General features: G+C 37.5%; 3 protein-coding genes and 1 long non-coding RNA gene across 5 annotated transcripts in view; all 4 read left to right on the forward strand.

Annotated features, from left to right (window-relative positions):
• The first annotated feature begins 3,220 nt into the window (after positions 1 to 3,220).
• On the forward strand, positions 3,221 to 4,504 carry anapc13 (anaphase promoting complex subunit 13). The gene is made up of 2 exons (XM_015374077.1): positions 3,221 to 3,452; positions 3,761 to 4,504. The coding sequence occupies exons 1-2, from the start codon at positions 3,354 to 3,356 to the stop codon at positions 3,884 to 3,886; spliced, it is 225 nt and encodes a 74-aa protein (XP_015229563.1). The 5' UTR covers positions 3,221 to 3,353; the 3' UTR covers positions 3,887 to 4,504.
• Positions 4,505 to 8,127: 3,623 nt separating this feature from the next.
• Positions 8,128 to 9,399, forward strand: LOC107084295. Its single transcript, XR_001481215.1, has 3 exons — positions 8,128 to 8,257; positions 8,363 to 8,428; positions 9,226 to 9,399. It is a non-coding gene; the product is annotated as an uncharacterized LOC107084295 (long non-coding RNA).
• Positions 9,400 to 10,568: 1,169 nt separating this feature from the next.
• LOC107084290 (chromosome unknown open reading frame, human CXorf56) lies at positions 10,569 to 11,653 on the forward strand. Its single transcript, XM_015374073.1, has one exon. It carries the CDS (start codon positions 10,708 to 10,710, stop codon positions 11,383 to 11,385), a length of 678 nt encoding a protein of 225 aa, XP_015229559.1. The 5' UTR covers positions 10,569 to 10,707; the 3' UTR covers positions 11,386 to 11,653.
• A 3,601-nt stretch (positions 11,654 to 15,254) lies between these two features.
• The window catches only part of nup93 (nucleoporin 93kDa), a 26,931-nt gene continuing 19,949 nt past the window's right edge, over positions 15,255 to 22,236 (forward strand). For both annotated transcript variants that reach the window (XM_015374104.1, XM_015374105.1), the window contains exons 1-3: positions 15,255 to 15,414; positions 17,771 to 17,951; positions 18,467 to 18,584. In XM_015374104.1, coding sequence (XP_015229590.1) covers positions 17,773 to 17,951; positions 18,467 to 18,584 — 297 coding nt within the window. In that variant the 5' untranslated portion in view covers positions 15,255 to 15,414; positions 17,771 to 17,772. The remainder of the gene's footprint in view (positions 15,415 to 17,770; positions 17,952 to 18,466; positions 18,585 to 22,236) is intronic.

Consider the following 22,236-nt stretch of genomic DNA (forward strand, 5'->3'; position numbering starts at 1 on the left):
CCGATCATTCAGATTAGTTGCTTATGCTTTTTATTTTTGGGGGGTCTGGGTGAATGGCCTTTTTTTTTTAGTTCATCCATAAAATGTTTATAGTGATGACCAGGCAGGGACCAATGTGCAATGAGAACTGATAGGTGCCAAAACTAGTTTAGGGTCAATCTATGCTGATCCCAATGAACCAACCGGAAGATAAACGCACACATCTATAACTCACAGATAAATCCATTAACATCAGATTTTTCATGAGGCCCTTGCTAATGAAGCTAAGCACATATTTATACATCGGCTCTGTTTAAATAAGTTAGGCTCTACATAATATGCACATTAAATGGGTTGATCCTGGTGGTATCTCTGCTGCCACCCCCTGGTTTAGAGGAGAACTGCTTGTTCCAGAGACGTTAAATTACCTCCACAAGAGAAACAACAAATCACCTGGTATTGGTGGCAGGGAGGCTTATAGAGCAGGATCTATATACGTTCAGGTTTCCCATGACTCTATTGACTGTTGTGAGAAGGACCTTTGATATGTGATGGTAGATTATTAGTTACATTTTACTTTCTCAACAACAAAAAAAGAACTTATCCTCTTAAAACATCATAAAGCAGGGACTTTCAGTGAAACAAAGGGAAAAAAGAAAGAAATTGCATACAGAAATGAAATATACAAAAAAATATATGCCTTTCATCAGAGCTCTGTGGGTCCCTTATGTTGCTCAACGCGTTACAGCCTCAAAGCGGAAGTGCTCCTAACCTAACCTTCTGCCTTTGGTTGCTATTTCATTTTAATAATACATATTTATACAAGAATGGAGGAATAGGGACCAGGTCGTCGTAATTACCTGCAAATGCAAGAATTCTGCTCAACAGCCGCGTTTCCTGTACCTGCCGGTTCGCTTGTTTTACACGGGATGCCTGGAAGCGACCGGTTTCCATAGAAACAGGGCCATATAGAAAAGCGTCGTTAAGAGACTGTCTGTGCAGAGGCGTAGCCAGAACATTTTTATGAGGGTGGCCAGGCAATAAGCAATGTACACTGAGGGGTTTCACCCAAACCTAACGGTTAATCTACACTGTTCCAACAGGAGAATTAATAAGCAAAACATCCATATTTTCTAAATAAAGTCAAACTATACTTTTCCACAGCCTTTGCTAACAAATAGACGAATATATTAGAACATCAAATGCTTTCTAGATAAAAGGTATAGTGGAAAAAACTCTTTCAGGTTTGAGTTTTAGGCAAACATCTTTTCCACTGTCATTACTTACCAACTTTTATCAGTAATGGTTCTGCATAAAATTGATGTTTACAAGTACTAATAGCTACATAAATTGATTGATACGTTTTAAATAAAATATTTATTTATCTGTGATTTCACTAAAGACTCCTCAATGATTTGCAGAGAAATTTTCTCTTTACCTCATAAAACAAAATCTGTTTCTGCTTGAATTCTGTGCTTATCATCTTTAATGTTAGTATATTGATGTGCATAATTAACCAATTTGTTTTTGTTGTCAAGTAATTGTTAATATATGAAAAAATCTTTTCACAAACTTTGAGAAATTACTTCTTTAGGTTTTCTTCTTGCTTAATTTCATTTAGCATGCATTAAGTTCATCACTAATAGCTGTCATTTGGAATAATGTTTATTGTAGTAGGATCCTTAAAAGTAGGTATATTACAAGTAGCCGGTATTCTATAAGAATAATTCTGAGATTAAAGTTAGATTAAGTAAGAATTCTGTGACTAAATTAAGAACTCTGAAAATAAAACTCGACTTCTGTGATTACATTAAAAACTCTGACAATAATGTCAGTATTCTGAGAATAATGTAAGGAGTCTGAAAATAAAGTTTTGATTCTGAATATATAGTGCCAATTCACAGCACATGTAATCTCAAGGCACTTTACAGAGACAATTCATCCAGATTACACAGTCAGATTGGTTCAAAGCAGGGCTGGGAGATTTTTTTCAGGCCAGGAGTCAGTCATGTAACCAGGCCACGCTTGTTAATAAGACATGAATAATTTCTTGGTAAAATAAAATAGGGCTGGGATCTGTTTTGCTTTCTGAGGACCCAACTAAAAAAATCAAAAAAGCTTTTATCAACCAAAAAGCACGTTTTTATTATATGTTTTAGTTCAACTTTAGCTTCTAAACACATCACAACACAAAGCAAAGACTGGATGTACAGTAGAGAACAGCCTGCATCAGCTGTTTTTCACACTGAACTATCAGAGTTCATCAAAGCAGCTCAAGTGTTTTGATGAAAATAAACTAAAACTAATTAAGTCAGTCTGACTATAACTTTTTTTTTTCGCATTTTGTTCCCAATTCATCAAGTTTAAATGTTATTATAAGGCAGTTACTCAGAAAAGCTCCAGATTTATAAATATAGGTTTATAACATGATTTTATTTTGTATTTATTTCGATTCCTTGCTAACATCCAGGCAGCATACTAATATTTTTTTTTTTAATATTTGAATAAAATAGTCTTTATTTAAGTTAAGTTCCATTTTTGGATAATCATCAATACTTTTGACTGAGAGGGGTACTCAGGTATGAAAAATTGCCCAAACCATTAAGGGAAATGAAATGGTCGACAGGATGGCTAAGGAGAGTACAAATAAGGTAAGGATAGATATTAATGTTAGTTTTAGTATAACAGAAATAAAGGGTCTAATTAAACAAAAAACAAAAAAAACAAACAAAAGAGAGGTGGCAAAAGTTATGGGAAGAAGAAAAGAAAGGAAGGCGGATCTATAAAATCCAAAAGAGAATTGGACAAATGAGAAGAACAGAAAGGAACAGGAGAGAATAGATAATTACTTCACGACTTAGGAAAGGACACACAGGATTGAATAGGTCGTTATTTTTAATAGGGAAACTTCAGACAGGGAAATGTGACTGTGGGGAGGATGAGACGGTGGAACATGTCATTTTGAGTTGTAGAAAATATTTGATTCAGAGAAACAAGTTAATTAGGAAACTTAGTAATATGAAAATGAATCTTGACATTGTTGATTTACTACAAACTGAATCAGGAAGCAGAGGATATCAGGTTATATTTTAGGTTCTTGAAACAGATTAAATTGTATAACAGAATATTGATTTTTTATTTTATTTTTTTGTCATGTGGTCCACACTCCTTACCAGTTGGTGGCGCTAATGCTCACCTAACGTTTTTGCCAACCGCCAAAAAAAAATATAGAAGAAGAAGAAGAAGCAAAGGGGAAGAAGAAGAAAGTAGCTGCATTAAGCTTACTGTCAACCACGGTTCTTCTCTGAGCTACTACGTGGAGATTCATTGGAAGTTCTGGGCGGTTCTGACCGGCTTCGGTGGTTGGACTCGGGATGGACAGTGAAATCCAGCGGGACGGACGAGTTCTGGATCTCACCGATGATGCCTGGAGGGAAGACAGACTGCCGTATGAAGATGTCTCCATTCCTCTGGTAAACAGCTGCTTTACTGATGTCCTCAGTGGGTTAAACTGGGCTCCTAAATGCCTGGGTGTTCTGGATCAGACCTAGGTACCGAATAGAAAGGAGAAAATATGGATTTTTATATGGAGCTTTATAGCAGCAGTCAGGTTTAACTGTTATTGGTTCATGCAGTGAGCCCATTTGCTCCAGTAAAACTGATGAGCTGCAAACCGATCATAATGTAACATAAGCTGTTAATAGGAATTAAACATCAGCAGTGGTGCTGAGGATCATCCATGTTCTCATATAAAGACCTCTTTGTTTTTGTTGTGTTCCAGAGCGAGCTGCCGGAGGCTGAGCAGGACAATGGAGGCTCAACCGAGTCTGTTAAAGAGCAGGAGATGAAGTGGACCGACCTGGCTCTGCAGAGCCTGCATGAAAATACTCCAAGTTCAGGAAGCTGATAAACCGATCCAGAACTGCACTAGCACAGAGAGGGGGTAGTTTTCTCTGTGAGAACAAATACATCTATATGTCCTTCATCTTTCTGTAGCATGGTCACATTTTGGGGAGTTTATTTCTACATTTAATGCCCTCATGTAAACGGCTGCTTACATGTCCTTCGTGGTTTCAACCACTAGGGGTCACTGTAGACTCAACCTTCCTGCAGAGCCGATGCCCTGCAGCTTTTAGATGTGTCCCATATTCACACAAATCAGACTGCTGAAGCTCCTCACCCGGACCTTCTCTGTGCAGGGCATCATAAGGGCTTCATCAGTGGGATGGAGATCCAAGGCTGACCACTGTGTAAGGGTGGGTGGGGTGCCTCAGGTCTTCATCGTAACACCTCTTTTTCTAGCTTGTCTTCTGTTCTTCCGTTTAATCGGACCATTCTAGCAGGTTGCCCTTGTTTATTTGTCTGGAAGGACTTTCATCTTGGAAGAGGACTTTGGAAACCTCTAAAAATCAGCTGATTGGACATCAAGAGGTTCCCATCTTGAACTGTTTACAGCATCTTCATTTTACGAGACACTGAATTTTGTGTTTTCTTTCTTTGTTATACGTAAAATAAAAGCTCCAAATATTTCTCATTGTGTGATGAATCTTTCTGACATAAGATTGAACATATGGGTCTTTTCTCTGGTCCAGTAATCCTTTCAGAGGTTGCTGTCATGTCATCTATGGACTAGTTTGTGTTGGTGCCTTGACTCTGGGTGGGTTACTGTTTGTCTTGCAGACATCTGGTTTGTTTTTTTTTTTCTTTTCTATTAGACAGTGGAGAAAAGGATTATGCATCAGAAAAAACGAAGTCATTGACATCCCGTCAATCTGAAAAAGGTTACAGATCCATTTCTAAGGCTTTGGACACCTGAGAACTAGAGTCCACACCTTCCCAATAGAAACTGATTTACCAACATCAGTCAACAACGACTCATCCAGGTGGTTGGAGATGAACTGGGAACAACATCTAAGTTAAGGTCAAATTCATGATTTAGCAATAAGGGATAGAGAGTGGACAGAAATGACCCACGGTTGAGATGTTGGCCTGACTTTCTGACAGCTCCCTCCTAGAAAACCCTGCGGTCTGTCAGCAAAGCAGACCAGGTCCAGTTTGGGTTGTCAATGGTTTTTCATATGGAACCGACTTGGTTTTGATCATTGTCTTAAATAAAACCATTAGTTGAAAACTAGTGTTGCACCGATACCGATACTGCAGTAAAATGGTGGTATTTGTATCGGCGAGTATCAACAAAATAGGGCATCGATACCATTTTGAGAGCCGAAGTTTATTCAACTATTTTCACCCATTCCAGGTAGGCAATAAAAAGTTCTACTGGATTCACTTTGTATTAGTCTTTTTCCTGCTTCACAAAGATAGGCAGCAGCTTGATAAAGCCATGATAGCAATAATTTTACATCAAAGTAGTATGCAGTTCTTCATATATACACACACACATCAATTTGAAACAGATGGTATTGGTATCGGTCAATTCTGCACAGACAGGTATCGGGGCAAAAAAATGGTATCTCACTATTGAAAACAAATTTTTGTTTTACTGATATTTGTTGATCATTTGAATCATTTTCTGTGACGAGAGAAAATGTTTAGATTATATTAGATTAGATTCAACTTTATTGTCATTACACACGTACAGGTACAAGGTAACAAAATGCAGTTTGGGTCTAACCAGAAGTGCAATAGCAGCAAGTGCAGGATAAATAATGGCTTCATAAATATAGCACATTGGTTTCTCCTGAATGGGTATAGAGATGAATACCATTATAAATAATGAATATAATATATAGATCACTAGTGTTATGAACTAAATTTACAACTGGATATGTACCCAATATAATATACAGGTGGATATTACTATAAAAAGGGTTTTTACAGTTATGTGCAATAGCATATATACTGATGGGTTTTACTATAAAATGAATGAATAAAGTTTGGACAGAAGCTATCTAAATTAAAGTGCAGTGAAAGGTAATTGCATATTACAGTTAAAGTACGTTATTGCAACTGTATATGTAAACAATTGGTACTGTGAATAAACAGTCGGCAGTGCAAACCAATATTCAGTCAAAGTGAATAGTGCAAGATGCAAATGTTAACATTTTGAATAAATCTGTGAACTCGCCAAGTAATTGGATTGATTTCAGTTTATTTCAGCCAAAGATCTGCACATGTGATTTAGTGAAAACAGCTGTATCTTAGAGAAACTGGACAGTTTTCTGAAGGGAAGACAACTCAAGAATGAAGCCTCTTCTGGCTGAAATCTCCCAGAATAATCACATAGTAAACAAGATCACTGAGCCCATAGATAGTCATGGTGGTGGCATCGTCATGCTGCGGGATTACTTTCATTCAGAGTGAAGCTGAGGTTTTTCTTAAGGTGGATGGAGTGTTGAACAGTTTTAAATACCGCTAGGTCTGAACCTGAAACCTACAACGGTCAGTTGTCTCAGAATGAGTTCAAGCAAAGATTCAAAGAAACTTTAGAGGGATTTCATCTTGGGAGGAAAAAGAAACTGGAAGATCTCTGAGGCGTTCTCCCAGAGTCTGAAGGATATGGAGAAGTACATGCAATCAAGATGTGGGATAGTGTCCGAGTCATTTTAGTGGCTTTTAGTGGTAAATCTTTAACTGATTTTATTAGTTGATGTTAAATCCTCAAAATGTCCTGGAAACAGTTTGAAAATAACCATGAAATATCTTCATTTTCAAATTTCATAAAACTGTAATAATATTAACACGTTTCTCTAAACTTTCCAGGTCCACAAAATGATGAGCTAACATTAACATTTCTTTAATCTGTGACGTCATCCTAAAAAAATATAGCAACTAATATAACCAAAGAGTATTGAAATCATAGAAGTAGCCTACTTCAGATTTTTTTTTTTTCTGTCTGTTTTGGTTCAGTCCTCTGCTAATGTGTCTTGTCATGCTTCGTGTTTTACTTTCCTTCATCATGTCCTGCAATGACTCAGCTCATCCCAAACAAAAAAGAGCCCGAAATGTGTGACAATGGTGCCTTTAAGGGCAACACGAGCTTCCAAAGCTTTAAATAAATTGAAAATTATCAAAAGTAAATATGTATAAGAAAGGGTACTGATATTTTGCGCAAATATAAACGTGTTCTCGGTCACCTATTCCAGAAATGTAGCAGTATTTTTTGTTCAAAATCTTTGAAATTAAAAGTTTATTTTCCAGTAGTTTTAAACGGTGTAAACTTCCTGGTGACGAACAATGAGACGTTTATTGTAAAATAAATAAATACATTTTGACGTTTTAATGACTAACTAGATTTAAGTAATCATTTTGGTGCACAGTGGGACTGACGTGGATTCTTCACGTCTCTTTTGCGCTCGACACCCTCTGGCTGTTCCTCATCCCACAGCACACGGTGCGTAAATGCATCACAGGAAACGGCTGCAGGACGCCGAGTGCAGAGCGGTGAGCCCAGAGGATGGGCGCTGCCTGCCCCGTGTGCACAGAGCTGGACAGCATCTGGTCACATGTCCATCCACTGAACCGTCTGGAAAAATATGAATAACATCATTTTAATCTTATATTTAATAAACATGATGACCACATAGATCTTTTTTATTAGCTGTGTTTTTTCTTCTTAAAAAGAAGACTGTTAAACTTATGTTTGTATTTTTTATATGTTTTTACGAATTAAAATGTAGAAATAGCAAAAATGATGCATCATCATAAGTTCATCTATCTGTTATAAGGAAGTTGCTCAAACGCTTTACAATGCTTGTACAATGTTGGATTTCCCTGTATCTATTTTTCTATATTAATTTTGTTCATCCCTTTGATCACATTCCTTATAGAGTAATTCCGTGGTTAGAAAATAAACAATAATCCCATATGTGTACTTTTCATGAAAATGCAGTGAGAAATGAAACATCAATTTGTTTCAGTGTTTCCAAAAACCTTAAAAAACCTATGCTTATGTTAATTTGGGCGTTATTGTGATATTTAATATCAAGTAATTATCATATCATAACCACATATGATAAGAACTTGCAGCCCTTTGATGTTCCAGAAAACAGAACACACAGTATTGTTATGTAATGTTCAGAAAGCAAACTGTCCCTTCATGAGAGACCTGCTTGTTTGTCGCAGCCGTGTGCAAACCGCTCTGAGCGTGCGCATTGTGGTGCGTGACTTTGCACGCGGCTCTGTTGACGTCCTGGCTCTATAAAAGCGCAACCCCTGAATCTCAGAATCATTACAGCTGATCGATCTCTGAGGACCAAACGAGAAACCAGCTAACCCACCTACAAATCAAACAACATGGATCCCTGCGACTGCTCCAAGAGTGAGTCCCTGATTCTGGGTTTCGGTTCTAAATGATGTCTAATTTGTTGGTTGTCATGTTTTACCACATCACCAGCATTTAAATTTTTTTTTCTTTTATCTGCAGCTGGAAAATGCAACTGCGGAGGCTCTTGTACCTGCACCAACTGCTCCTGCAAATGCTGCAAGAAGAGTAAGTGAATTTATTTGTTGTATTAAAATTCTAGCCTGTTCTTCAGGCCTCACAGGTGCCTGTAATCAGTGTTGGATGAAGTACTCAACAGTAGTATTTGAGTGAAAGTATTGATACTTGGTTAAATCTGAATCAACTCTAGTTACTTGCTCAAACATCAATTAAAGTATTGAAGTACTCAAAAATACAACATAATTTTTTTTTTTTGATGTTACATTTCTTTGTAATTTTAAAGAACCTTGTAACCTTCAGAAACCCCTGATGTATTGACGTATAGAACAACCTACTAATTCTACACCACCTGTAAAATGACTGCTATTTTGATTATATCTTTAATGTGTATTGATTCTCATATTTTCACTATGGAATGGAGGTTTAAGGTTAAGTCTACTACCACAAAGTAACTGCAATTTTGATTTGAGAACTAATCGCACTAAACAACTTTGCCACATGGCAAAAACTCATGTATTAAGAATGTTTGTAAACTACAAATGTCTACCTTGAGTTTTTTTTCTCACAGATGTGAGATGTGCATTTCTAAAAAAGAAACCGCAGCAGTGCAATACAAAGCTACACTGAGGCAAAAGTAATGAGTAACTAGCAGCTTCCTATAAATTCAGTGGAGTGAAAGTTATAAGTACCCCCACCCCAAAAAAAATACTCAAAGTACTTAAGAAGTTGTGTTACTTTCCATCACTGTCTGTAATTGGTACTTAAACCTTGACATGTTTATCCTGATTTTTGAATTCTGATGCTTCCTAGTGTAAAGATTTGTCCTAATTAACTTTTTCTTGCAGGCTGCTGTTCATGCTGCCCATCAGGCTGCAGTAAATGCGCCTCTGGATGCGTGTGCAAAGGAAATTCCTGTGACAAGAGCTGCTGTCAGTGAGGAGCCAAACCCATCAACCCCTTATTTCCTGTGCTGAGGAGCCTTTCTAAAATCTGCCATATTCCAGATTTGTAGGGAATGCATTTTTGTACTTGAATTTCAATAAATATTAATGTAAAATTTACCAGTGGGTTGGTTTTGTTTTTGAAAGGTCATGGTTGAATTTGACCACAGGGATTACTTGTGTAAACTTAATCCTGTTCATCTAGGAATGGCCTCCTTTCAGACAAGGAGGCTTTAGTTTTAACTATGAAAAAGGAAAACTGGTAAGGGTATTAAATGACTTGATCCTTGGAAAGGCCAAATAACACTGTCTCAAAGCTCTGGGGACAATTTCAATGGACAGATTGGCCTTGATTGGGTTGTCCAGTAATGAAAGCTGGGGAAATGGGAGCAGTTGAAAGTTAAGGAAGTGGCGGCAGGGCATATAGACCAGTGATCAAACCATATAACTGCTTCATGCAAGGGGGGGGGAGGCATAAGCATGCCTAACAACTGGTTTTCCTTTTGACATGTAAATTTGGATTTGCTAAAGTGTATAAACCATACCAAAACCAGGAAACTTTAGAATGTTTAAGATGGTTTCATAGTTGAACCCTGAATTTCCTTGATATGCGTGTTTTTTGTTTTTTTCCCACAGTTGAGTTCAATGGCTTAGAACTTAAACATTTAAGCTGGGAGTTTTTTTTTTTTCTTCAACTTAATTCTCAGACAGTTATGATAGATGGGATCTGTGTGATGCAGACCTTAGGTCAGGAACGGGATTTATCGATGAGCAGCTGGGCCAGTAAGTAGGCCTACACCTTAACTGTATTTTAAAAGATGGAGCAATTACAGAATTTCAATAATTGCATAATTATTGAATGATGCAATGAACATGTAGGAACGAATGTCTTTATGGCATCTTATTGAACTCTGCTCAAAATACAAATGTATAATACCTCTAGGAAAAGAACAGGGTAGTCAAATCTGGAAAAATAAGACTACTTGGCCAGGCATCTTTCACCCTATCGATATGAATTTAATTTTACCCTTTTGTGTGAATTGATGTAAAAATATTAATCCAATCTGAAGAGGCCCTGCAATGGTGTTTTAGTATTCTTTTGAATTTCACATCTATTTCTTACACATGGTGTACATGTAACATATTTGTCATTGATAGCTTGTGAATATAATCGCTTTAATATACAAACTCCAACGTCGGAACCAAATACAGAGCGCTAGTTTCAGTCAGGAACTCTGGAAGTGACAAACACCGGAAGTGGTGTCTTTCCAGCATAAACGTTTCGGCTTTAGCTTCGGTAGCAGCGTTGTTTCTGATTGTGGTTCTAGTGTGACCGGTTCTGATTGATCCCAGCGGGTTTAGGGCTGCTGAGGACCAGCGGACATCATGCCTAAAGTGGTCTCCAGGAGCGTGGTGTGTTCTGACACCAGAGACAGGGAAGAGTATGACGACGGAGAGAAGCCCCTTCATGTTTACTACTGCCTCTGCGGACAGATGGTTCTGGTTCTGGATTGCCAGCTGGAGAAGCTGCCGATGAGGCCCCGGGACCGGGCCAGAGTCATCGACGCAGCCAAACACGCGCACAAGTTCTGCAACGTGGAGGAAGACGAGCAGGCCTTCATCAAGAGGCCAGAGGGCATCGAGCGGCAGCACCGCAAGAAGTGCGGCAAGTGCGGGCTGCTGCTCTTCTACCAACACCAGGACAAGAACAGCCCGGCCACCTTCATCGTAGACGGAGCCGTGGTGAAGTTCGGACAGGGCTTCGGTAACACCAGCGTTTACAGCCAGAAGCAGCCGGAGGCTCCCAAGAAGGTCCGGGTGATGATGACCAAGAGGACCAAAGACATGGGGAAGTTCAGCTCTGTCACCGTGTCCACCATCGACGAGGAGGAAGAGGAGATCGAAGCCCGGGAGGTGGCCGACTCCTACGCCCAGAACGCGAAGGTGATCGAGAAGCAGCTGGAGAGGAAGGGCATGAGCAAGAGGAGGCTACAGGAGCTGGCTGAGCTGGAGGCCAAGAAGGCCAAGATGAAGGGAACGCTGATAGATAACCAGTTCAAGTAGACTGGGTCTGTTCTATAGACCGACTCATCTGATTGATGCTTTCTGAGGATAGAGGGTGATGGAGATGCAGCCTCCTGTATCAGACATGCTCACCGATGAGGTGTTCAAAGACTCAATAGATTTGTTTATGATGCCTTTCATGAAAGGGCTTTCTAGGAGAAATGACTCGTTTTGACCTCTGGCTGATGGAATATACATCAGTAGTTTGTAACTTTGTTTTCTACAAAAATAAAACTATATAAAGCCATTGTTTTCATAAAGTCATGGTCATACTGCTGTGTTGTCCATGTTATGTTCATATTTGAAATGTGCCTCTAAACATGTTAAATTATCATTATCCATGAGTTAGAAGTTATTTTGGTCTGTCACCAGTAATAGTTTGATTTAAAAGCTGATAACTACATGATTCATTACAGACCTCACCTAATAGAATAGAAGGGGGAGTGGCGGCCCACTCCCACAGACTGCCACTCTGGGTCCCTGAGCAAAGACCCTTACTCCCACACACTCCCTGGGCGCCCCACGATGGCAGCCCACTGCTTCCCAAGGGGATAAGTTAAATGCAGAGGTACATTTCTCTCAATTAACTTCAATTATTATTATTAGCGTTTTCCTTAGATTATACAAGTGTTCAATACAACGAAACTAGTTTAAAATGCTCCACAATTGAACAAACAATACAGGTCAGTTCTAGCAGGAATTTGAATCTATAATCAAAGTTGAAATTTAAAGAGAATAGAAAAAAAGAACAGTAGAGCTACTAACAAAAGGCAGTGAGGGACTGATTGTATCTTTTTAATACAGAAATAAAATGAGACGGTACGTATTCACAATGTAACCATCGTTTAGTGCAGAGCAGGGGTGGGTCAGCTATGTGACTAGATGCAACTTGCTTAATTAGCTAATTAATCTTATTTAATACAGAAAATATAAACATCTCCACTTCTGCTAAAATGACTCAAGACTGTTATGTTTTTAATATAATATTAATTTGATAACTCCTCCTCTACTTTCAACACCTGTAGTTTTCTAGCTACAAATATTTTTATCAGCTAAATGCATCTTAACCAGCCTAGTGGCAGTTTCACGTTACGTTTAGAGGAGGGGCACGTCTATTGCTACTCTCTGGGAGCTTCAGTTCAGCAAGCTACTGAAGGGAAGGGGAAATAGGCTTGTCTGGAAGAAAACATCAATGATGACTATGCAGAGGACAGTGAGGTCAAAAAACCCTCAGACATCTTTGGTTCTGTGGATGGAGAATATCTATGAACATTCTCTTTAAAGTGTACCCATCAGTTCTAGGATATAAATATGTGTACTTTGACTAGTCGGTAAAATATGAACATGCTTAGATGTGAGCCATTCATTGTATCTCAATGTTCAAAGTGATTGTGCTGCTGAATGAAGGTAAGCCTCAGGTCTTCTGAAGCCTCTAATAGGTTTCCTTCTAGGGCTTTGCTAAATTTAGCTTCATCTGTTTTCTAGCTTGAAAAAGTTCAGTCTAGGCAACTGGATGTGAAGTTTTCTAGAGGACATTTTGCCTCTCAGAAGAATAAGTCTCTTGGATGCTTTTTTAAGCATGACCTGGACGGCTGAATATCTTCACAGGTATCTGTTTTTTTACTCATTCTTGAAATTTCCCTGTTTCGTAAAAAAAAAAAAATCATCAAAACATTCTGAAAAGAAGTAAAAAAAAATGTAAACAAGTGTATTTGCCCTTAATTTGAGTAGGAAAATATGATGATTTGCCAATGGAATAAGAAATGTTTTACCCTAAAATGAAATAATTAGATTATACGCACTCAAAATAATTTTTATAATATTTTTAATAATAATATTTTTTTTCTTATTTCAGGTATAAATTGTCTCATTCAATTGGCTAAGTGTCTCACTTCAATTCAAGAAAAAAAAAAATCACTTATTTTCAGAGAAAAATTACTTAGATTTACATTCTTTGTATCGTGTATGGAAAAGGCGAAAGATTTTGTAAAAGATCTCATAAAGACAGTAGCCTACAGATAAATAAAGCATGTTTGAAGATCTTTGGTTGGTACTGTATATGGACTGATGAACATTCTATTCATCTTTTATTCACTTAAGGTTTATTTGTTGAATTTACAAATTATTCTAATGAATAAAATTGACAACAAAAGCAGTTCATGACGAAAGGCCAATACCATGAAGCAGGATTACTGGATTAGCGAGATAACTTCAGGTTTAACCCTGACTTTTAGAAGCTGGATTCATTCCTACTGAGGCTAGTTACCATGGTAACAAACCCTAGATGGCAAACCTGCTCCGGGGAGGGCTAGCTTTCAGGATGGAGCTGAATCCTAGAAAAAGCTCCACCCAGCAACCAATTAGCTGCTCGGGTAACAATAAGGTGCTGTTTCATTGAAGACCCAATTTAATTCAGAGTGCAAATATAACTTAAACGTCACACCAAAAACCAGTTAAAACAAAACATGTTCTTGACTATTTGAATAGTTTTCAATGTGTTCATTTTTATTTTTCCTCCTTTTTGACATACAACTTTTTACTATTCTTTATTTGTTTTCCCCTGTATAATATCCTCACACATCCTGGCATTCCCCTTTTTCTTGGATAATCAGAGCGCAAATCATGAGAAGATTGTTGTCATCATAATGATAGTTACTTATATGATCAATACAGGTTGCCATGTGACCCACAGGATGCTGAGCGGCTCAGGGAAAATAGTCTGTCGAGCTGTCAATCAAGCGTCCAGTGCCCTGATTCAGCAGATGAATGAATTTCTAAAATATTCTGACCACTTGACTAAACACAGTGTAAAAGAAGAAATTTATGCCATCACAGGTGAGTGGATGTCAATACCTGGATTTGTGTGAAACTTCATATTCATCACTTTATGAAAATCAGGTTGTCACATATATATGTTTACTTCACTTAAATTATATTTTCTTTCTCGTAAAATGGATTATCTGAAAAGATTATATTGATTATACTAAACTTTATACATAAACTAAGTTGCAAACAGGTCAACCAAGTAATAAAAGATAAAAATATTTTTATATGTGTGGAGTGAATGTTGTTTTATTATTGTTGAAAACAAAAATATGTTTCTTAAATAATATACGAGGAAAAACATACAAAACTGAAAATTTGGAAAACTTCGAAATCAATACCGTAATTTTCCTTTTTCTCATATTTTATTTTATTTTTTTTCAAATGTTTTCATATTTATTTTTTCAAAACTTTATTTTCAAAGTTTTAAAGAATCTATATTTTTTACTTTATTTTTTAATTGTCAGATTGATTGTCAGGAATTAAATTATTGTTTCACAGATCACATTATCTTCAATTCAAGCCTGAACCCTCTAGTAACTCAACTACGCTGCTTTAGGCCAGATAATATTTTTTTTTCTTTATTAAAATATTGTTTCTCATGTCTATGCAGACCAAAAGAAACACCCTCAAGAGTTATGAGAAGATGATCTGGAAAACGCAATTTGAAAAATCACAATTTATAAAAACTAAATCTAAAAAAAGCAATATTTGAATAATGTTATAATGTAAGATTAATACTAAATCTGTAAAAAACAAAGAAACAAAAAAACACGGATTAATAAAATAAAAAAAGTGAAAGAAATATTGAAATAGCCTAAGTAAAAATAAAATCAGAGAAATCAGAAAAGTTACTTTTGATCAAGAATTTTGGACTGCATATTTTTCACATTCCCATTTTTCAAAACGGCTTTTGTTCTTTCCAATGCAACAATAATGAAACACATTTAAATCTATGCAGTGGCTCATGTTTGAAGCTTGTATACATAAGTGACCAACAGGTGGCGACATAAGTTATGAGGCGAAAGAATAATGTTCTTCCGGTAGGGACGCTCTTTCCACCAATAAGAATTAAGCTTTGAAATACCGGGCGGAAGATGGAGTACATTTTATACTGAATAAAAAATATAAGTTCTCCAACGTTTAGGGTTTTCATTAGCCTGTGGAATACAGAGAACACCTGCTGTCACTTGCTTCCCACTACAGGTAAATATCCTCCTGCTGTCGGCAGCGGACAACAAAACAAAGTTAGCTAGCTGAGATGCTAGCATAAATGAAGCGTAGCTTCGGGCTAACAGTTAGCAAGGTAACGCGGTATTCTCTGTCTGGCAGATATATTAAATCTAATGTTATCACCATTTCTACACATTTAATTCTACTAAATAAAATATATTCATTGTTTGTTCTTGCACACTGGTGGGACGTATGATTTAGGCTAAGAACTCGGCGTTATTGGTTATTTTTATGGTAATAAGCTAACAGCACCCCAACTCTCCATGTGCGCTGAAACAGTTGCCCAGCTGTCATGTTTACATCTCAGACTTCATTCATTTAAATTTCTGCACATTTCATAATAGAGTTGCTCTTTTTAATATTTTGAAATTCTATTTTTCTTCTCAAAATGAACCGACGTGTTTTTAATTTAATTTTATTTTGGGGAAAACAGTTGATATTTAGTTTTATTTTGTATGTTATTCAACACAAACTTAAAGAGAAACTCCTCACTTAAAGGGCTCTAACGTACATTTTGACGTTCTCAAGGGAAATAAATATCAAAACAATATCTGACAAAAGTACTAATATAAAAAATATATATAATGATGTTTATTGGTTAATAAAAAAGGGCAAAATGTTGAAAAACCACTTAAAAAATGCCCAAAAGTCATTAAAACACAAGCTTAAATAAACGACCTGCCAGTTTAGTGGTGAATCAAATAAAGGTTTCCTCATTTATCACAAACAGAATTGATATTTGTACACCATTCATTGCAGAATCCTTTTTATGATACCTGGCTTTATTATTCAGATAAACTTGGTTTACCCTATATAAGAACTAAAACTTTTTACCATTATTATTAAGCATATAAAAAAGGGTGCCATCTGTTTATGCAGCGCCAGTGTTTGTTATATATGTTAAATTAAAAGTTAATAATTTGAGGACACGGCTTTAACAGATCTTTAGGTTACAGATGGGGGAGCTAGTGATCTATTGAGCAGCCCCGATGACCCATTGCAGTTGTTTTCTCTAGGTTGTGGTACAGCTGGTATAACTCAAGAGGCATCCAGAGGCCAAGAGTTTCTCTGTTGTGCATCTGTTAAAGTTAAATTTTTTTTTTAGAATCGCATAGCAACAGATTCCTTTAAGAAGACTTTTTACAATATTAAACTAGGCAAAACAAAAACATTTCCACTTGAGTTCTGGATAGAGCAGATTGACAGATTAAAATGTTTTTTTTAATAATAAATGAACATTTTTTAAATATTTGTATTAGTGTTACACCAATACCAGGATCCAGCACTAAAATGGTTTTATCGGAATCAGAAAGTACCAACAAATAGGGCACCAATACCATTTTGTGAGCCAAAAGTTTATTCAACTATTGTCACCCATTCCAGGTAGGCAATAAAAAGTTCTACTGGATTCACTTTGTATTAGTCTTTTTCCTGCTTCATAAAGATAGGCAGCAGCTTGACAAAGTTATGATGGCAATTATTTTACATCCAATGGATGGAGTTTGTTTCTTTGTAAACCAAAAACACTTTTCTTGGAGCAAAGGCCAAACAACATTAACAAGACTGACAAAAATAAAGATTAGCGGATCTAGAGGAAGGAGACAACTTACAACAATGAAAGAAATTCCTTTTCATTGGACATTATCAATGAATCTGATTATACAGATTTTAAACAATTATCTGATAATTTATTTTAAATTGATTATTCATAATTTGAATAAAATCCTTTCCCCTAGAAACAAACTTTCATGGATGATTTCCATAACACCAACTTTTTAAGTTTATGACAGATGACAAAAATAAAAGGGATATAAAAAAAAAACAAAAATAATAAATAAATGATAAATAATAAAAAAAAGACAAACATGTTAAAAAAAGATACTGCTGCTCAAGTTTCTCAACTACTGCCCCACTGATTGCTGTCTCCATTTATCAAATAGAAATATTCATGCTGTACTGACCTGAAGCAGGATTCATTCAGTCTGATTTGATGGGAGGAAATATTTGGATTCAAACTACTTAAGAAAACCTTAGCTGTGATTGCTGCAGTTAGCAAAAAACGTTTTCCCAATTATTAATACCATGATTGTTCAATAGCAGGATCAACCTCTCTGTATAACTTATAACTGTATAACTGGAAAAACTAAAAGGAAGTTTGTCATCTTGTGTTCATGCAAAACTCCAAACATGTTTGCAGGAACAACGTTTGCCAACAAATAGGAATGTTGAACTGAAAGTCTTGGTGCTGCTTGTTTTGTAAAACACACATTGGACATTCATCTCTCACTACCTGTGTTTCTCATTTCTAAATGTTTTCTCCTGTGTAAAGATATGGATGCAGAAGGATTTGGGGAACTTCTGCAGCAGGCAGAGCAGCTGGCAGCGGAAACCGAAGCTGTGTCGGAACTGCCGCATGTTGAAAGGAACCTTCAGGAGATCCAGCAGGCTGGTGAGCGTCTTCGATCCCGCACGCTGACCCGAACCTCCCAAGATGCAGCGGATGTAAAAGCGTAAGTGGGGAATTCATTGGTATTTAAATTCTGTTCCTTCCTGATTAGGACCTATAGAGCAGGGGTGTCAAACTGGTTCCAGAAAGGGCCGTGTGGCTGCAGGTTTTCTTTCCAACCAAACAATAGCATACCAAACTCCATTCATCTCATCAAGTCATCATGTTAAAACTGGACTCACTTTATGAGATGAATGGAGTCTGGTGTGCTATTGCTTGGTTGGCAAGAAAACCTGCATCCACACGGCCCTTTCTGGAACCAGTTTGACATCCCTGCTATAGAACCTAGGCGACAAATCCTTTTAGAAAGCTGAAATGTCGTATAACAGTAATATCATATTGCATGAGTTCATAATAACATTAGATGCAATTAGTGGTTTCTGTACAGATGACACTAGTTATTGCTATCTTTGTGCGATCTCTAGTGGTTTTCACGAGTAATTGCATCTCAGTTTTCTGTGTTTTTATTTTTATGTTTTTCTGACCGTTTTTTTCCCCTTCAATTTGTTCTTCTGACAGGTCCATCCTTCTCGGTTCCAGAGGTCTGGATATCTTTCATATTTCTCAGAGATTGGAAAGTCTAAGTGCTGCCACCACCTTTGAGCCCCTGGAACCAGTCAAAGACACTGATATTCAGGTAGGAATCTACCATATTCCCCCAATCACACTCACGTCCTGGCTGGAAGGCAGCTTTTGGCTATTTTTCCGTCCCAGCAGCACATTGATATGTGACTCTGAGAAGCTGGAATTGAACCTTCTAATTGTGAGATAATGCTACGTTCACACCGGACGCAGCTTCATTTTTGCTGCTTGTACCAGTTAGTTCTGACGCGCGGCTGAAGCAGCTTTGCTGCTCTGGCTGCGCGGTGAAAAAGTGGGTCTGACACGCGTTGGGCGGAGCTACTCTATCCTTTCTCTGCCTTGCAGCTATATTTGCTGTGATCAGTGGGAATAAAGTAGTTTTAATATGTTTTTAAGTGAGAAAATACACCTGAAAACTTAATCATTGCAGTCAGTTCATCCAGATTTACAATCTCACCTTCCAATATTATTTCTGTCGGAGCCGCTCAGACCCCCACATACCAGCGGTGCGCTGTCAGTAGAAATCCCTTCATCAGCAGCCTCTGGCCGGGTCGCCTCCTCGCGGTTCACCGGCGGCTGGTAGGTGTTTTTCATCTAAATAATCCGATCTGCAGGCACCAGAATAATAAAAGCGAACATATTCTGCCGGCAGATTGCTGCATTTTAAGTTAATTTATGCGTCAATAAACTTTCAGAGGAGTGATCATAGCGCTCTGATCATCAGCGCTGTGTCTCTCTCCCTGCCAGCTCCCAGATCAGCTTCTCTGATTGGTTGACGCGGCGCGTCGAGCAGCAAAAATTAAAATGTTCCATCTCGAGCAACAGCGTGTTTGCGGCGCGTCAGATGCTTAAGTGCGCCCGACACGCTGTTTCAGCTGTTCAGACGCGCTGTGCCTGCTGCTCAACGTGCCGTGGGACCTTTTGCTGCGCCTTGATGCGTATCAACCATTGACTTTGCATGTAAACTCGCTGCTTCTGTCGCGCCAGCTGCCCCCGGTGTGAACGCAGCATAACTCTTCATACAGAGCCACAATTGCTCACCATGGGAATCTGCTGGCTTCAGAATAGCGCTGGGTGATATGGCCTTAAATGGTACTTTCGAGAAAATTATAAAAACATTCTTCAATAATTTTTTGAAGTCGTTCTTGGCTAAATGTGAATGCATGACACAGCAATCAGAGCCCCACAATCACAAACATCACTATTGAAAGAAAATATACATATTTAAAATAGGTATCTTCAGTACACCAGTCACAAAAGTAAGAGTGATTTATATCACAAAACATCTATAGTAATCACATTCAATCATATTCTTCAAATTTGCAAAATGCTTCAATGGGAAAAAAAAAAAGAAAAAGAAAATTATTGATGAATAAAATACATTTTTCACAATAAATGAACTGCAGTGATAGTCTAGTGAAGCACCAGCTGCCATTAAAGGCCACCTTGCTCTTCTAGTCATTTCAGTAGTTAGAAAAGCTCCAGTCAGGCTCATGCTGCCCGATCGAGGTCCTGGGATTTGTTGCAGATCAATCCTGTTGGTTGTGATTTGAACTAGGGCTGCAACTAACAATTATTTTGCAAATCAATTAATCTGTCGATTATTTTCCTGATTAATCGATTAATAATCAGGTAGGCAAAGGTTCCTTAAAGAAGAGTTTTTACAAAATGAAAGTAGGTGAAACTTAAACCTTTCCACTTGAGTGGTTCTGGATAGAGCATACTGACAATTTTTCTTTTCCCATCTTAAATGCAAAATGTTGATATAATTTTTTTAAATTTTTGACATAATTACTGCTGTAAGTGGGCCACTCTGTCAGCTAAAGGCATATTGTAGAGTCTCTACACTCCAGTTAACGATTAATCGATTAATAAATAAGTTGATGATTATTTCAATAGTTCAACAGTTATTAACCTAATAGTTATTTCAATAGTTGATTAACCTAATGTGAACCTTTAGAAGTTTTTTGAATCTAACAAAAAAAACAACTAAATTCAAAGATCAGCCTTAATTTATAAAGCAAAGCACATGTTGCTGAACTCTCTGAACTCGTTTAAAGATGGACCTCCATGGGAGTTCTGGTTTTGGTCGATTGATTGCTGCATCATTACTTGTCATATTCTCCCTCTATATTCAGCTTGCTCGTAGTATACTGCTGCAAAGAACACGCCCGCCCCATTAATGACCCATTGTTCACATGAGGGTCAGGTTAAAAGTCGTGCAATTCTCATTTGACCAAACCATTATCTATCATTTTCAGCTTTTTTTCCAGATTGGTGGCAAATCTGGCCTGTAAAAGTTCTTCTTAACACAGTTTCTCTCCCTCTTTGTGGTTTCATTTCATCCCAGCCTAATGGACTTGTCCTTTATTCCTCTTGGTCAGCTGGATTTCTGCTGGCCTGAATGGGTTTCCCTGGCTGACTGGAAGAGCACTTAGCTTCTCACTTGAAGCGTCTTCATCTTTTCCTGTTCTTCGGTTTCCTGTTTTGCTCTGCAGCACAGTCTTGACAGGGATGTTAATCAGGTTTGCTTTCAACCCTGCCCCTTGTAGAAGAAAAGTCAAATCCACCTTCCTTTGGAATGTAGACATTTGCCTTGATCAATTAAAACTGTATTTTATGTTTCGGTACTAAAAAATATACTTTATTGTGGTGAACTAGATTTACTTTGTGAGTGAAGAGCAGAGGAAGGAGCTCAACCTGATGTTGACCTACAGAAAGATTCAGTGTCAGGAACTTTTAGAATATTTAACAAGTTTCCAACAAGAAGGTTTGGCATTTAGAATAATAATAAAACCTAAAGACCTGAAGACGAACATTATTTGCAAACATTTGGGAAAACAGGAACTTTAAGACTCTTTCTGCTTGAGTTTGCTTATTTTCCTTGTGAGGGTTCTCCCTGGGTAATCCAGCTTCCTCCCACAGACTAAATTATGACTGTTATGTTAATAAGCCTTTAATCAAATCAAATATTTATCTACATAAGATTTAAAAACAAATTCTAAATCCCTAAAGCTGAAGCTTGTTTGAGCTGAACAAGCAGCTGGTTCCACATGTTAGGAGTTTGGTTGGAACAGTCTGACGCCTGGGCATCAAGACACAAACAATCAACGGATCTAGGGGATGCTGCATCACTAGATCTAGATCCCCTAGATATGTTGATTGTTTGTGTCTTGATGCCCAGGCGTCAGGCTGATCCGGTTGGAGAGAGGATATAGAGGTCTGATGGGTACACACCATTGATTCCTAACGAGCCTTGATGCTCCTCAGGTGTAAAAACTAACTAGGGCTACAACGATTATTTTGCAAATTGATTAATCTGTTGATTATTTATTTCGATGAAACAATAATCAAACAACCAATGATTCCTTAAAGAATAATTTTTACAGAAATAAAGATGTGAAAATAAACCTTTTCCACTTGGAGTCCTGGATAGAGCGTATTGACGGATGAAAACATTTTTTAAAGTCTTTAATACAAAATGTATATATTTGTTTACTATTTTGATATAATTTCTGCTCTAAGTGGGTTAAAGGAATAGTACACCCAAAACATGATTAGCCTTCATTTTCTACTCACCCCCATGCTGAACAACACTCTGGAGTACTTTTTTAATATCACAAATGCATCTGGAGATCTGGGAGGCTTCTTGCTGTCTGCTGACATTCAAATAATGGAGGTCTATGGTGACCGAGACAGAAAGGTCC

The sequence above is a fragment of the Cyprinodon variegatus genome, unplaced genomic scaffold (genome assembly GCF_000732505.1).
Source record: "Cyprinodon variegatus isolate N-32 unplaced genomic scaffold, C_variegatus-1.0 Scaffold97, whole genome shotgun sequence".
Taxonomy (NCBI): domain Eukaryota; kingdom Metazoa; phylum Chordata; class Actinopteri; order Cyprinodontiformes; family Cyprinodontidae; genus Cyprinodon; species Cyprinodon variegatus.